The 13,438-nt window shown below is 34.5% G+C and overlaps 1 protein-coding gene across 1 annotated transcript in view; it reads left to right on the top strand.

The window, feature by feature from the left end:
- Positions 1-13,438, top strand: part of ANXA10 (annexin A10) — a 98,966-nt gene that overhangs the window by 32,132 nt on the left and 53,396 nt on the right. Inside the window, exon 2 of the mRNA XM_045463677.1 lies at positions 4,800-4,881. Coding sequence (XP_045319633.1) covers positions 4,800-4,881 — 82 coding nt within the window. The remainder of the gene's footprint in view (positions 1-4,799; positions 4,882-13,438) is intronic.

Here is a 13,438-nt window from a genome sequence, read left to right as displayed (position 1 = left end):
TTTGGTGCCTGCTTCAGATTCTATGTCTCCCCCACCCCCCCGCCTCTCCTGTGCTCATTCTCTCCCTCTCTCTCTCTCAAAAATCAATAAATATTTAAATTATAAAAAAGATTTGATCCCCTCTCCCCAAAAAAGCCTTTAGATGTCCCTTAGTAATCCTGCCTTTGCCACTCCTTGCCTCTATCCTCTGTTTCTCACATGAATCAGTTTTCAAGACTTACTGTGCTCCCACTTCCCAGATCACTTACTTGCTCATACATGTGGTTGGAAATTTTTTTGCCTAGTTTCCTAGCAAACTAGGAAACATCTCCCTCTCCTACAACTCTTCTCCAGGGTAATTTATTTGTCTGCCTCCTTTATTTGTCTCTGTTCAATTTTCCTAATACAAAACAATAAATATGATAAATATAATGACTAAAAGAATCTGCTTAATTCATGTATGGTCTGAATTTGTAAAAAAATAAAAAAAGTTTTATTATATTAATTGTGTATAAAGCCAGGTCATTCAGCCAAATATTTTATTTTTTAAGAAATCATTTAACTTAAGTAACATCACCAGTAGATGAGAATATTTTAAAAAGAGGTCTCACTACATAGAAAATCATGACATAGAATTAATATGCCTTCTGTGGTCAAGGGACATAAAATATAATTAGAGGGATAAGAAATGAAGACAAAGAATAAATACTTAGGGCAATATGTTATAAAACGATGTGTGCCCTATACGACACAGTGAAATTCCCCATTTTAAGAATAGATAGCAAATAGGAAAACATAAAGTGCAAATTTTAAATAAAAATGCAGTAAATGCTAGGGAGTTAGTAAAAGAAATGGTCAGCATAAATTTCATCAGAGAGACTGATATTGTGTATTAAGGAATGTATAGAATACGGTTGAGCACAAATTTTGGGGAAAATATCCAAAGGATAGATCAAATTACCTTAAAATAGATGAGTATCTACCTATAGTTATATCATAGTCATTTGAAAAAGTTGTATGGCCCCAAACCATTAATCAATCTTTTTTGTTTCAAATTATTTAATTCAGGGAAGAAAATTAAAAACTTATAATTGTTTCAATAGACTTAACTGGTCAGTTTAGTTCAAATGATCATTAAAAGATTGGTGATTGCCAGGGGCTGACAGGGGTATGTGTCAGGGGGGTGGAGAGTGTGGAATTGGGAGATGTTGGTCAAAGAGTACAAGCTTCCAGTTTCTATAAGGAGAAAAAGTCTGGGGATCTAACATAGAGCGTGGTGATTTTAGTTAACAATATTATATCATATACTTGAAAGTTGTTAAGAGTAGCTCTTAAATGTTCCTATCAGAATGAAAATGAAACTGTGAGGTGATAAATGTGTTAATCAGCCTTACTGTGGCAATCATTTTGCATTATATACATATATCAAAACATCATGTTATACAGCTTAAATTTACACAATGTTATATATCAATTACAGCTTAATAAAACTGGAAAAATACTATCATTAAAAGACAAAATCAGGGGGCACCTGGGTGTCTCAGTCAGTTAAGACTCCAACTCTTCATTTCAGTTCAGGTCATGATCTTACAGTTCATGAGTTCGAGCCCTGCATCAGGATTCCCACTGACAGTGTGGAGCCTGCTTGGGACTCTCAGTCTCTCCCTCTCTCTCTGTCCCTTCCTCACTCTCACTCTCTAAACAAACAAATAAATAAATAAATAAATAAATAAATAAATAAATAAATGTCAAAACTAGTATACAATGACAAAATAAGTAAAAGGAACATTAAGTGTGTGCCTTATATGGAATAATATTGCTCACTTTAGCTTAATTAAAACATAATAATTGGCATAAAAAGAAATATAATGGGGTTGCCTGGGTGGTTCAGTCAGTTGAGTGTCCTACTTTTGATTTTAACTAAGGTCATGATCTCACAGCCCATGGGTTTGAGTCATGCATCAGTCTCTGTGCTGAGTCTGCTTTGGCTTCTCTCTCTGTCATCTCTCTCTCTGCCCCCTCCACACCGTGCATTCTCTCTCTCTCAAAATAAGTAAATAAAGTTTTAAAATAGTAAATAAATAAATAAATAGATAGATAGATAGATAGATAGATAGATAAATAAATAAATAAAATGTTCTACTATGCACTCTCTCTCAAAATAAATAAACTTTAAAAATAAATTAAAAAATGTTCTGCTATGATATATAAATGGGCATAAATGACAAATACATACTAGAAAAATTGTGCTTTGTGAATTACTAAGCTTTTACAATTTTCCTTTACTTCGTGTTGAATTTTTTTCCAGAAGAGTTTTAGCATATTAACAATGCCAGCTGACAAGAAAATAATGAGTTTAAATGGCAAACAATATGAGAACCATAAAGAAAAAAGAAGAAAGTAATTTTTACATTATATTGTAAAAGTATGTTGCACTATTAATCTGTACAAGGATTAACACAAGAAAAAATACCTCTTTCACCTACAGATTGTGTCTGATAAGTCATTATAAACATTTACAACTTCCTTTACCTATAAATTTTAGAGTTTTTTTTTTCTACCCTATAAAGGTATATGCTTTTATTTTATAGCACTTATTTTTATAGCACTCCAATAGAAATTCTGAAAGATCCTAGTCTAGCCAGTAATGAGATGTTTTATAGTGAAAATTTGCATACTCTGTGCTTAAAATTGCCTACATTAATTTACCACGTTTAAGAATATGTCTTATTGTTTTCAAATACATTTTGTCGTTTATAGTTTAAAACAGCCCGTTAGCTAATAGCAGACAGCAAAATTAAGGTCTCCAAGGCAAAAAAAAAAAAAAAAAATGGTATTGTCCACACAAGACTTATCCAAACAAATCTTCCAACTCCTAAAATAGGGGAAATAAAGTATCTCTTTTCCATGCCTCAAAAAAAAAAAAAACACTTTATTTTCCCAATGGGGGAAAAAAACTGAGAAAGAACTACGTGGACAAAAAAGGCAATGACAAATAGCAGAAAACAATTTTCACATTCAATAGATGGCTGTTCTCTCAAAAGTTTAAAGCTTTCATTTTTCTAGGATAACAAGATTCAAAAAAAAAATGCTTCAGGTGAGGAGAACTCAACCTAGGAATTTACATTAGGATCTGCTATTTAGGGGCGCCTGGGTGGCGCAGTCGGTTAAGCGTCCGACTTCAGCCAGGTCACGATCTCGCGGTCCGGGAGTTCGAGCCCCGCGTCGGGCTCTGGGCTGATGGCTCAGAGCCTGGAGCCTGTTTCCGATTCTGTGTCTCCCTCTCTCTCTGCCCCTCCCCCGTTCATGCTCTGTCTCTCTCTGTCCCAAAAATAAATAAACGTTGAAAAAAAAATTAAAAAAAAAAAAAAGAATCTGCTATTTAAACTGCATTTAATAAGTAAAAGAAGAATCAAAGTCTATCTTCTTAATGGAGACCAATGGAACAGGTTAGTGGATAAAGGAGGTAACATTCATATTGTCACCTAATAAATAGCTCCCAGAATTGAGGATTGGCTCAAGAGAAATTAGTCTCTGGATCATTTCCACTAAACTTGAATATCAGAAGCAAACTTCATGCACTTTAGCAATGTAACATGCATACCATATTTTCATTTTAATTATGTACATCTGCCATATATGTAATTAAGAAGAATGTCTTACTAACATGGCTGTACTTATGAAAATATGGCCATAGCACAATTGATTCCCAGTCTCCTTCAAATAGACAGCCTCATGATCATTAATATTAGTCAAATGAAATCCAAACAGAATTTAAATTTTAGTTTTCATTCAAATGAACAATGCTTTTAACCCCCCAAAATCTTTTCATAAATATTTTGGTATTTGTATATGTATATTTCTTGGACTAGAAATGATGGTGCAGTCTTCTCATTAATTAATTTTCTACTGTTAGAAAATGGGCACTAGAAAACTTCATCTTCATCTAAGATATTATTCTTGCAGAAGAGCTTGGTGAATGCTTGAGTTCTCAAGGCCTAGTAGACCCATTTGCTAGGGGAAGGCTTTTTCTCCCGATGTTTCTGTCCACACTGACAACAAACGGAGGGGAGGGGCGGAGTTCCCATTCTTAATAAATTTTGATCGACAATTCTTTTGTGCTGAGTATGATGTTACAGTGCCTAGTCCTGGCTGGCTCTGTCTGAAATAATAGACTGTGTATTCAAAGCCCAACACAAATGTTCTGCCATTTTATTATTAGCAAGAGAGAGAATTTAAATGGAATGTCAGTCAGGTTTTTATGTTTTCCTCTGCAGCTGCAAGTTTCAGCTAAAAAATCTCTGCCCTACCTATATCACCTAGATTTTTATGAATCCCATAATCCAAATTCAAATATTTCTGTTTTCTCTAACATGATTTTAAGGTCCCTGATGCATAAAAAAGCTATGGTGGCAAGTGCCACTTCTATTTCATATGAATGTCATGAATCCCCCCCAATAGAGTTCTCTCTTCAGTTTCTCTAAAACAGCCATCAACTCCTGAGAAAATGTTTACTGTTTATTACAAAGATTTATATTTATTCGGCTTTCACATTTTCTACTATTGGTTCTAGTATCTCAATTTCCTAGATGAATAATAGATGTCAATATAATAAGGCCAGTGGATTAAAAAACAACAACCAAATTTTCTCCATGCAATTAGTATACAATTAACACATCTGTCTAATAGATTTGTGTGTATGTCTTAGAGTAATGTAAATATATGGAATGTATTTTTATTTCCATTTATCTGCAAAAAGAACTGTTGAAATCTTTCTGGTAAAACACTGCAATCTCTTTCTCATTCACCCTTCCCACCAGGTGCAAGGAACCATCTTCCCAGCTCCCAATTTCAACCCCATAATGGATGCCCAAATGCTAGAGGGAGCACTCCAAGGATTTGGTAAGCCAGATCATTTCTATCATCTTTTACTGTAACTTTTTCACTTTACCTTGCTTTAATATTATAATATGGGTGTAAATAGCTGATGTCTAATGGAAGGCAAATGTGGATTAAAACAAAAAGCTGGGCAATGAACTAGAATAAGAAGAAAAATAATAGAAAAGGACAATAATGGAGAAATTAATTTGTGCTCTCAATTGCAAACCTGATCTTCACATGTTGTTATCTTAAATCCTTAAATGTCTCTCCACTAACTACTAAATGAAACCCCAAACCAAAAAACCTTAATCTGGGGAAAAACATCTTTCTTTGCCTTTGTTTGTTTTCTAGCCTTTTTTTTTTTTTTTTTTTTTTTTTTTTTTTGCTACTTCCATTTCCAGCTAAATCAGACCTTCTGCTATTCCCCAAATTGGATCTGCTTTTCCACATCTCTATAAACTAGTCCAATAATCCCCTGCCTGTATGCTTTTTTCTTCTCTTGTTATTTTGTATCCAAATTCTATTCAAGATCCTCTTCAAATAGTTCCTCCTCTTTGAATTGTTCTTTGGGGACTCCAGACCCAACAAACCATGCCAACCTCTGGGGCACCCTCTCCTGCATTCCTATGTCACTGATCGCATTTTCTTTCTTTTTTTTTTTTTAATTTTTTAATGTTCAATTATCACAGAGAGAGAGAAAGAGGGATGAGCAGAGGAGGGGCAGAGAGAGAGGGAGACAGAATCCAAAGCAGGCTCCAGGCTCTAAACTGTCAGCATAGAGCCCAAGGCAGGGGTCCAACCCATGAACTGTGAGATCATGACCTGAGCCAAAGTTAGATGCTTAAGGGACAGAGCCACCCAGTCACCCCCAATCTCATTTTCATTGTGCTTGTCCTTTTGTGTCACTACTGACTTCAGAGAGTTCCCAGAGCATAGAGTTTGGCATGAGGATTCTTAATTGGATATTCAATGAATTGAATCTAGAGTTTAGAAAAGGAATATAGAGATAAGGGAGGAAAACTGTTGAGTTCTTTTTAAAAAGATTTAATTTTTAAGAAATGAAATGGAGGGGCGCCTGGGTGGCTCAGCCGGTTAAGAGTCTGACTTCAGCTCAGGTCACAATCTCCAGGTCCGTGAGTTTGAGCCCAGCATCGGGCTCTGGGCTGATGGCTCAGAGCCTGGAGCCTGCTTCCGATTCTGTGTCTCCCTCTCTCTCTGCCCCTCCCCCATTCATGCTCTGTCTCTCTCTGTCTCAAAAATAAATAAAAACATTAAAAAAATTTAAAAAAAAGAAACGAAATGGAGCTGTTAAACATCCATATATTTTCCTTAACTAAAACCTGTTTTAAGACTTCTGGTGAGCATGAAGATAAATATCGAAATGTTTGCACAGAACATGCAAAGCCTTTCATAAGAAATTAAGCTCTTAACTTTAAAGATAAGGTTGCCTTTAAGAGAACTATGCTCTGTGTGTGTGTGTGTGTGTGTGTGTGTGTGTGTGCGTGTATGTGTGTACATGCACATGAACACATGCATGCATGCATGCTCATTTTTGTATTTTATTCACTAGCAGAATCTCAGAGGAAAACAATAAAGGACTTTAAATATGCTCTCTAAAGTTGACTTTAGGAGTTTGCAAGCTTTCATGCCTTTTAAAATATCAGTCATTATAGAAAAAAATACAGAGACAAGTTAACAAAAAGTTATAGATTAACTTTGTCTACAGGAGAGTAATTTTTGCTTTAAAACTATAGATCAATCTATTCACTGAAAAAATTTTTCTTTGCTCCAATTTCAATTTTCCTGTCATAGCAACTGGAGGGTCAGACTATGGATTCATTTTGACCATTGTAATTTTTTGCTTGTCAGTGTTTTAGACTGAAGAATTTCAGGAGGTTTTGGTTTTGATTGCATACTGTCCACTCTGGCATGCCAGAGCAAGAACACAGATCAAAATGCTTTAAACATCTATCCATCCTGATGACTCTGAACCATGAGATCATGACCTGGGCCAAAGTTGGACGCTTAACCGATTGAGCCACTATGGTGCCCCACAACTTAAGACAATTTTTGTTAATACTTCTCATTTTCATTTGCTTTAGAGTATTTTTTTTTTTTTGCTTTCTTGTTTTTCTAAATAAAACACAGCAGCCAGAAACTAGAAGCTTCTGAACAGCAAAAGAAACAACAGCTGGAAAAGCAAACTACAGAAAGGGAGAAGAGATTTGCAAATCATATACTTGACAAGGCATTAATATCTAAATTACAGAAGAATCTCATACAACTCAATAGCAAAAAACAAATAATTCTATTAAAAATGGGCAAAGAACCTGAATAAACACTTTCCCAAAGAAGACATATAAATGGCCCATAAGTACATGAAAAGGTGCTCAACATCACTAATCATCAGGTAAATGCAAATAAAAACTATGATGAAATATCACTTCACACCTGTTAGGATGACTACTATCAAAAAGACAAGTAATGTGGAGCAAAGGGAATTTCCACTGGTAGGAATGTAAACTGGTATAGCCACAATGGAAAACATTATGGAGGTTCCTCAAAAAATTAAACACAGAACTTCCATATGACCTAGCAATCCTACTTCTGGGTGTTTATCTACAGGAAATGAAGTAACTTTCATAAAGATATCTGCACCCCCATATTCACTGTAGTATTTTCACCATGGCCAAAACATGAAAGCAACTTAAGTGTCCATCAACAGATGAATTGATAAAGAAAACGGGATTCTCATTCTCTCTAGCTCTCTAAACACACACACACACACACACACACACACACACACACACACACAGTGGAATATTATTCAGTCATAAAAAGAAGAAAATCTTGCTATTTGAGAAAACATGGATAAATCCTGAGGGCATTATGCTAAGCAAATGAATCAGAAAGACAAATACTGTATGATATAACTTATATGCAGAATTTAAAACAGAGGAACTCATGAAAAAAACCAGGGGCTGAGGGGTGGGGAAATGGGGAGTTACTGGTCAAGCTTTCAATTATTAGAGGAATAAATTCTGGGAATCTAATATACAGCATTGTGATTACAGTTAAGAATACTGTGTTGTTTGTTGTGATGGTGAGAACTTTTAATATTAACTCTCTTAGACACTTTCAAGTACACAACACAGTAATCCCTTATCAAGTATATGATTTGCAAATCTTTTCTCCCTTTCTTGTAGTTTTTTTTTTGTTTTTTCATTCTGTTAATTGTTTCTTTTGCTCTTCAGAAGCTTTCGAGTTTAATGTAGTCTCACTCGCTGATTTTTGACCTGGCTACTGTGCTTTATTTAGAAAAACAAGGAAGAAAAAAAAAATACCTTAAAGCAAATGAAAATGAGCAGTTTTAACAAAAATTGTCTTAAGTTGTGGGGCACCAGGGTGGCTCAGTTGGTTATGTATCCAACTTCGGCTCAGGTCATAATCCCATGGCTCATGGGTTCAAGTGCCATGTCAGGTTCTGTGCTGACAGCTCAGAGCCTGGAGCCTGCTTCGAATTCTGTCTCTCTCTCTCTCTCTCTATCTCTCTTTCTCTGCCTCTCCCCCACTCATACTCAGTCTCTCTCTTTCAAAAATAAACTTCAAAAAATTTTTTAATTGTCTCAAGTTGTATAAAAATTCACCAATCATACTAAAAAGGAGTAACTCTCAGTTGCCATTCGTTAATAGTGCAGTTCAGTATCCAGTTCCTTACCAGTAGAAACTGTCTTCGTTATCTGTGTAATCTCAGAACAACTGTGTTTATTTTGTCTCAGTTAACAAATATAATTTCCAAATCGTCCCTGTGAGATACTGGACAACCTGAATTATTTTTAAACTACATGCCTGAATTTTTACAAAGCTGCATACAAGTCAAAATTAATCTTTTTGAAACAGTCCATGCTATTTGCCTTGTTCAGTCTTCGTCACCATTAAGTATAATGTTCCCTATAGGTTTTACTCAGAGTTTTCATCTTGAATACGTGTTGGATTTTTTTCAAATGCTTTTTCTTCATCTGTTGATACAGTCAACAATTTTTCTTCTCTATTCTATTATACCAATTGATTTTCAAATACTGAGATAAGACCTGAATACCTGAAATAAACACCACTTGGTCATAATACACAATTCTTTTTTACAACATTGAATTCAATTTACCAGTTTTTTAAGGAAATTTTACTTCTGTGTTCATGACAGATACTGGTCTGTAGTTTTCATTTCTTATAATATTTTCTCTAGTTTTGGTATTAGGGTAATGCTGACCTCATAGAATGATTTAGGAAGTATTTCCTCTACTACTATCTTCTGGAAGAGATTGTAAAAAAAATCATATAATTTTATTCGTTAAAAGTTTGGTAGAGGGGCACCTGGGTGGTTCAGCTGGTTGAGCATACAGCTTTGATTTCAGCTCAGGTCATGATCCCAGGGTGATGGGATCGAGTCTCTCATTGGGCTCTATTCTGAACATGGGGCCTGCTTAAGGTTCTCTTTCTCTCCCTCTCTCTCTCTTTCTCTTTCTCTCTCTCTCTCTCTCTCTCTCTCTCTCTCTCTCTCAATCTCTCTCTCCTTCTGCTCCTCTTCCCTACTGATGCTCTCTTTCTAAAACAAAATTTTAAAAAAATTTGGTAGAGTTCACCAGTGAACCCATCAGGGCCAGGTGATTTCTGTTTTGACAAGTTATTTAATATTTATTTAATTTCTTTAAAAGACATAGGCCTATTCATATTGTCTATTTTTCTTTGTGTGAGTTTAGGTAGACTATGTCTTTGAAGAAATTGTCTATTTCATCTACAGTATCAAATTTGAGGGCACAGAGTTGTTCTTAATATTCCTTTACTATTCTTTTCATATCCATAGTATCTGTAATAACATATCTTCTTTCGTTTCTGATATTAGTAATTATATCTTTTCTCTTTTTTTTCCTTAGTTAACCTGGCTAGCAGCTTACCAAATTTATTGATTTTTTTCAAAGAACGAGCTTTCAGGTTAAATGCTTTTCTCTATTAATTTTCTGTTTTCAGTTAAATTGATTTCTACTTTAATTTTCATTGTTTCTTTGCTTCTGCCCACTTTAGATTTAATTTGTTCTTTTTTTCTGATTTCTTAAGGTGGAAATTTAGGTTAGTGATTTTAGGTCTTTCTTAATTTCCCACATATTTATTCAATGCTACAAAATTTCCTCTAATCATTTCATTTGCTACATACCACAAATTTTAATAGCTTATATTTTCATTTTCATTTGGTTTGAATTTTTTAAATTTTCTTGAGTCTGCTTTGACCCATGTGTTATTTACAAGTGTGTTGTTTAATCTCCAGGAATTTTAGAGTTGTCCAGCTATCTTTCTGTTACTTATTTCTAGTTTAATTCCACTGTGGTCTGAGAGAATATTTTGCATAGTTTCTATTATTTTAAACCAGTTAAGGTATATTTTATGTAGTCTTAGTGTTACATATGAGCTATAGAAGAATAAATAATCCATTGCTTTCCTTGGATACAGTTGGATGAAGTATTCTATAGATATCAGTTATATCGACTTGATTGATGATGTTGTTCATTTCAACCATGTTCTTACAAGTTTTCTGCCTGCTGAATCTATCCATTTATGATAAAGAGGCATTAAACTCCAGATAAAATAGTGGATTCATCTGTTTCTCCTAGCAATTCTATCAGTTTTTGCCTCATGTATTTTGATGCTTTTTTACCAGGCTCACACACATTAAGATTTATAATATCATCTTGGAGAATTGGCCCCTTTATCATTATGGAATGGCCCTCTTTACCCCTAATAATTTTCCTTCTTCTGAAGTCTTTTGTGTTAAAAATAATATAGTTACTCCAGCTTTTTTTTCATTATGTTAGCATAGTATATCTTCCTCTATCTCATTACTTATAATCTATCTGTGTAGGCCACTCAGTGTTATTTAGATATAATTTGAAATTTTAGTAATAAGTATTTTCTTGCCTGGTAGGACACTTTTACCTATTTGACCATATAGTCAATGTTCATTATTCATAGATTCCACATTTGCCCATTTGCCTACTGGCTAAAATTTACTTATAACACCAAAATCAATATCTGTAGTGTTTTCATGGTCATTAACAGACATGTGCAGAGACATGAAAACTTTGAGTCACCAGAGTACCTACTATCAGCTAAGATTAGACAAAATGATGCTTTGCCTCCTTGCCACAGCTCTCATACTGTTAACAAATATTCTTTTTGTAGTCTATTTAATGCTACATTTTTTGCATCTTTATGCTTTTGGTTGGTGATTGTATTCTTTAAAATGCCCCCAACAAGTGTTGTGCTGAAGTGCTGGTGAGTGTTCCCAAGCACAAGAAGAAATATTATGGAGGAAACATGTGCATCGGATAAGCCTCATTCAGACATGAGTTCTAATGCTGTTGGCCATGAGATCAATGTGAATAAATCACTAATATAGTACATTCCGGAAAAAAGATAAAATTCACTGATCAATGTATGAAGCTGTCCAGAAAAATGCTAAAGTAACATCTGTTCTATGTTATGAAGCTATGGAAAAGCAGTTAAATTTGTGAGTTCATGAGATGACAAGCTAATAATAGTATAAAAAAGTGTAACTATCAGCTTTCTTCTGAAAGTGCTAGATGGCTTGCATGTTTCAAAAGGTGATAGAGCATAAAACTGTTAAACTTTCAGCTGAACAAGTTCTGTAGATCAGTAGGCTGTAGAAGAATACCTCCTTAAGATATTCTTTAAAAATACCTCTTAAATTTTATACCGAAAAATTTTATACAAAAAATATAAATTTTTTACATGAGGAAATGAAGGCTTTCAATGCTGATGAGACAGGCATGTTTTACCAGGACATTGGCTAACAAATATATGTAACGCAAATGGCATTTCTGTTGACAAAAATGTTGTGACCAGAGGTTGAAGAAACACAACTGTATATTTCCCCTCAGAGAAATAGTTCAGTATCTGTTAATTCAGTGTTCATGACACCTGTGTAGAAAACTACCACAAATAACAAGAATCAACTGTATATTGTAAAAGCTTACAAAACTGCTATGGTTCATGATACCATGCTTTTCTGTTAAACCAGAAAATAAGAATTATCTAGAAATTCTTGTCATAATGTAATAAGGTAAGAAAGAAAAACTTACAGTTATTGTAAAGAAGAAATCAAAATTCTTATTATGTGCAGAGTATGTTATTTGTATCTCAAAATCTAAGCTAATCAACTAAAAAGTTACTAAAAATTATGGGTTCAATAATTTTTCTGAATAAAAGGCAATGTTATGTTTACACAAATTCAATATCATTTATTTAATTATGCAATTATGTGTTAAGAAACAAAATACAAATGATGTAACTTTAAATGTCAACAGTCATGCAAACATGATTTTTTTTAAATTTTTTTAACGTTTACTTATTTTTGAGAGACAGAAAGAGACAGTGTGAGCAGGGAAGGGGCAGAGAGAGGGAGACACAGAATCAGAAGAAGGTTTCAGGCTCTGAGCTGTCAGCACAGAACCCGACATAGGACTCTAACTCGTGAACCATGAGATCACGACCTGAGATGAAGTCAGATGCTTAACTGATTGAACTACCTAGGAGCCCCGCAAATATGAATATTTTTAACAAAATAAAGTTTCTTGTCATTTTCAAAAACTCTACAAACCTTTACTAAGTCTTTTAGAAAAGAAAAACACCGAAATAACTTAGCAAATACAGTGACAAAAACACAACTTTCGACATGGATTCCTAAATTTAGCTATTTTAATTAAAAATGTTTAGGGGCGCCTGCGTGGCTCAGTCGGTTAAGCGGCCGACTTTGGCTCAGGTCACGATCTCGCACTCTGTGAGTTCGAGCCCCGCATCGGGCTCTGTGCTGACAGCTCAGAGCCTGGAGCCTGTTTCGGATTCTGTGTCTCCCTCTCTCTCTGACCCTCCCCCGTTCATGCTCTGTCTCTCCCTGTCTCAAAAATAAATAAACGTTAAAAAATTTTTTTTAATGTTTAATACATTTTTGAGGTCCATATTAAGTTAATCTGAAATATCCTGGAAAAATAAATGAGCAAGAATTGGTATGAGCACTTTGAAAAATGAAGATTCAGTCAGAGGTAGGTTGTAGATAATCTCAATGGAACAACAAAAAGCAGAAGAATATAATAATTATATAAGTGTGATCATAGTAAAAATGACAATAGATATAATTTAAAAATCTTCTATTTATTACTAAAAATTTGTTCGCTTTGGAATTCCCATCATGAAGTTAACAGATTCCTACAGAACTACTTAACATCCTTTGAGTCCAACACATTAACCAGCTAACCCCAGGGGAATATGATGCTCTCTGCCTCTCACAAACCATAAATTTCAGTTTTTGGAGCTGATTCTTTGCCTCTCTCCTTCCATTTTACACCTTCAGATCATTTCTCTCACCTGCATAAAACATCCTCCTCTTCCTTTTGTTTCACTGGGCATAGTTATCTATGTAAATTCTAGTCACTAGCCCTCATTCACTGGATATTTCAGCACCTGACTCAGCTTTCCTAAGAACCTAAGGGCATCCAGAATGGCTTTAATT

Source organism: Leopardus geoffroyi, chromosome B1 (genome assembly GCF_018350155.1).
Source record: "Leopardus geoffroyi isolate Oge1 chromosome B1, O.geoffroyi_Oge1_pat1.0, whole genome shotgun sequence".
NCBI lineage: Eukaryota > Metazoa > Chordata > Mammalia > Carnivora > Felidae > Leopardus > Leopardus geoffroyi.
The sequence above is the reverse complement of the archived record's forward strand: the minus strand, read 5'-3'. Positions and strand labels throughout refer to the sequence as shown.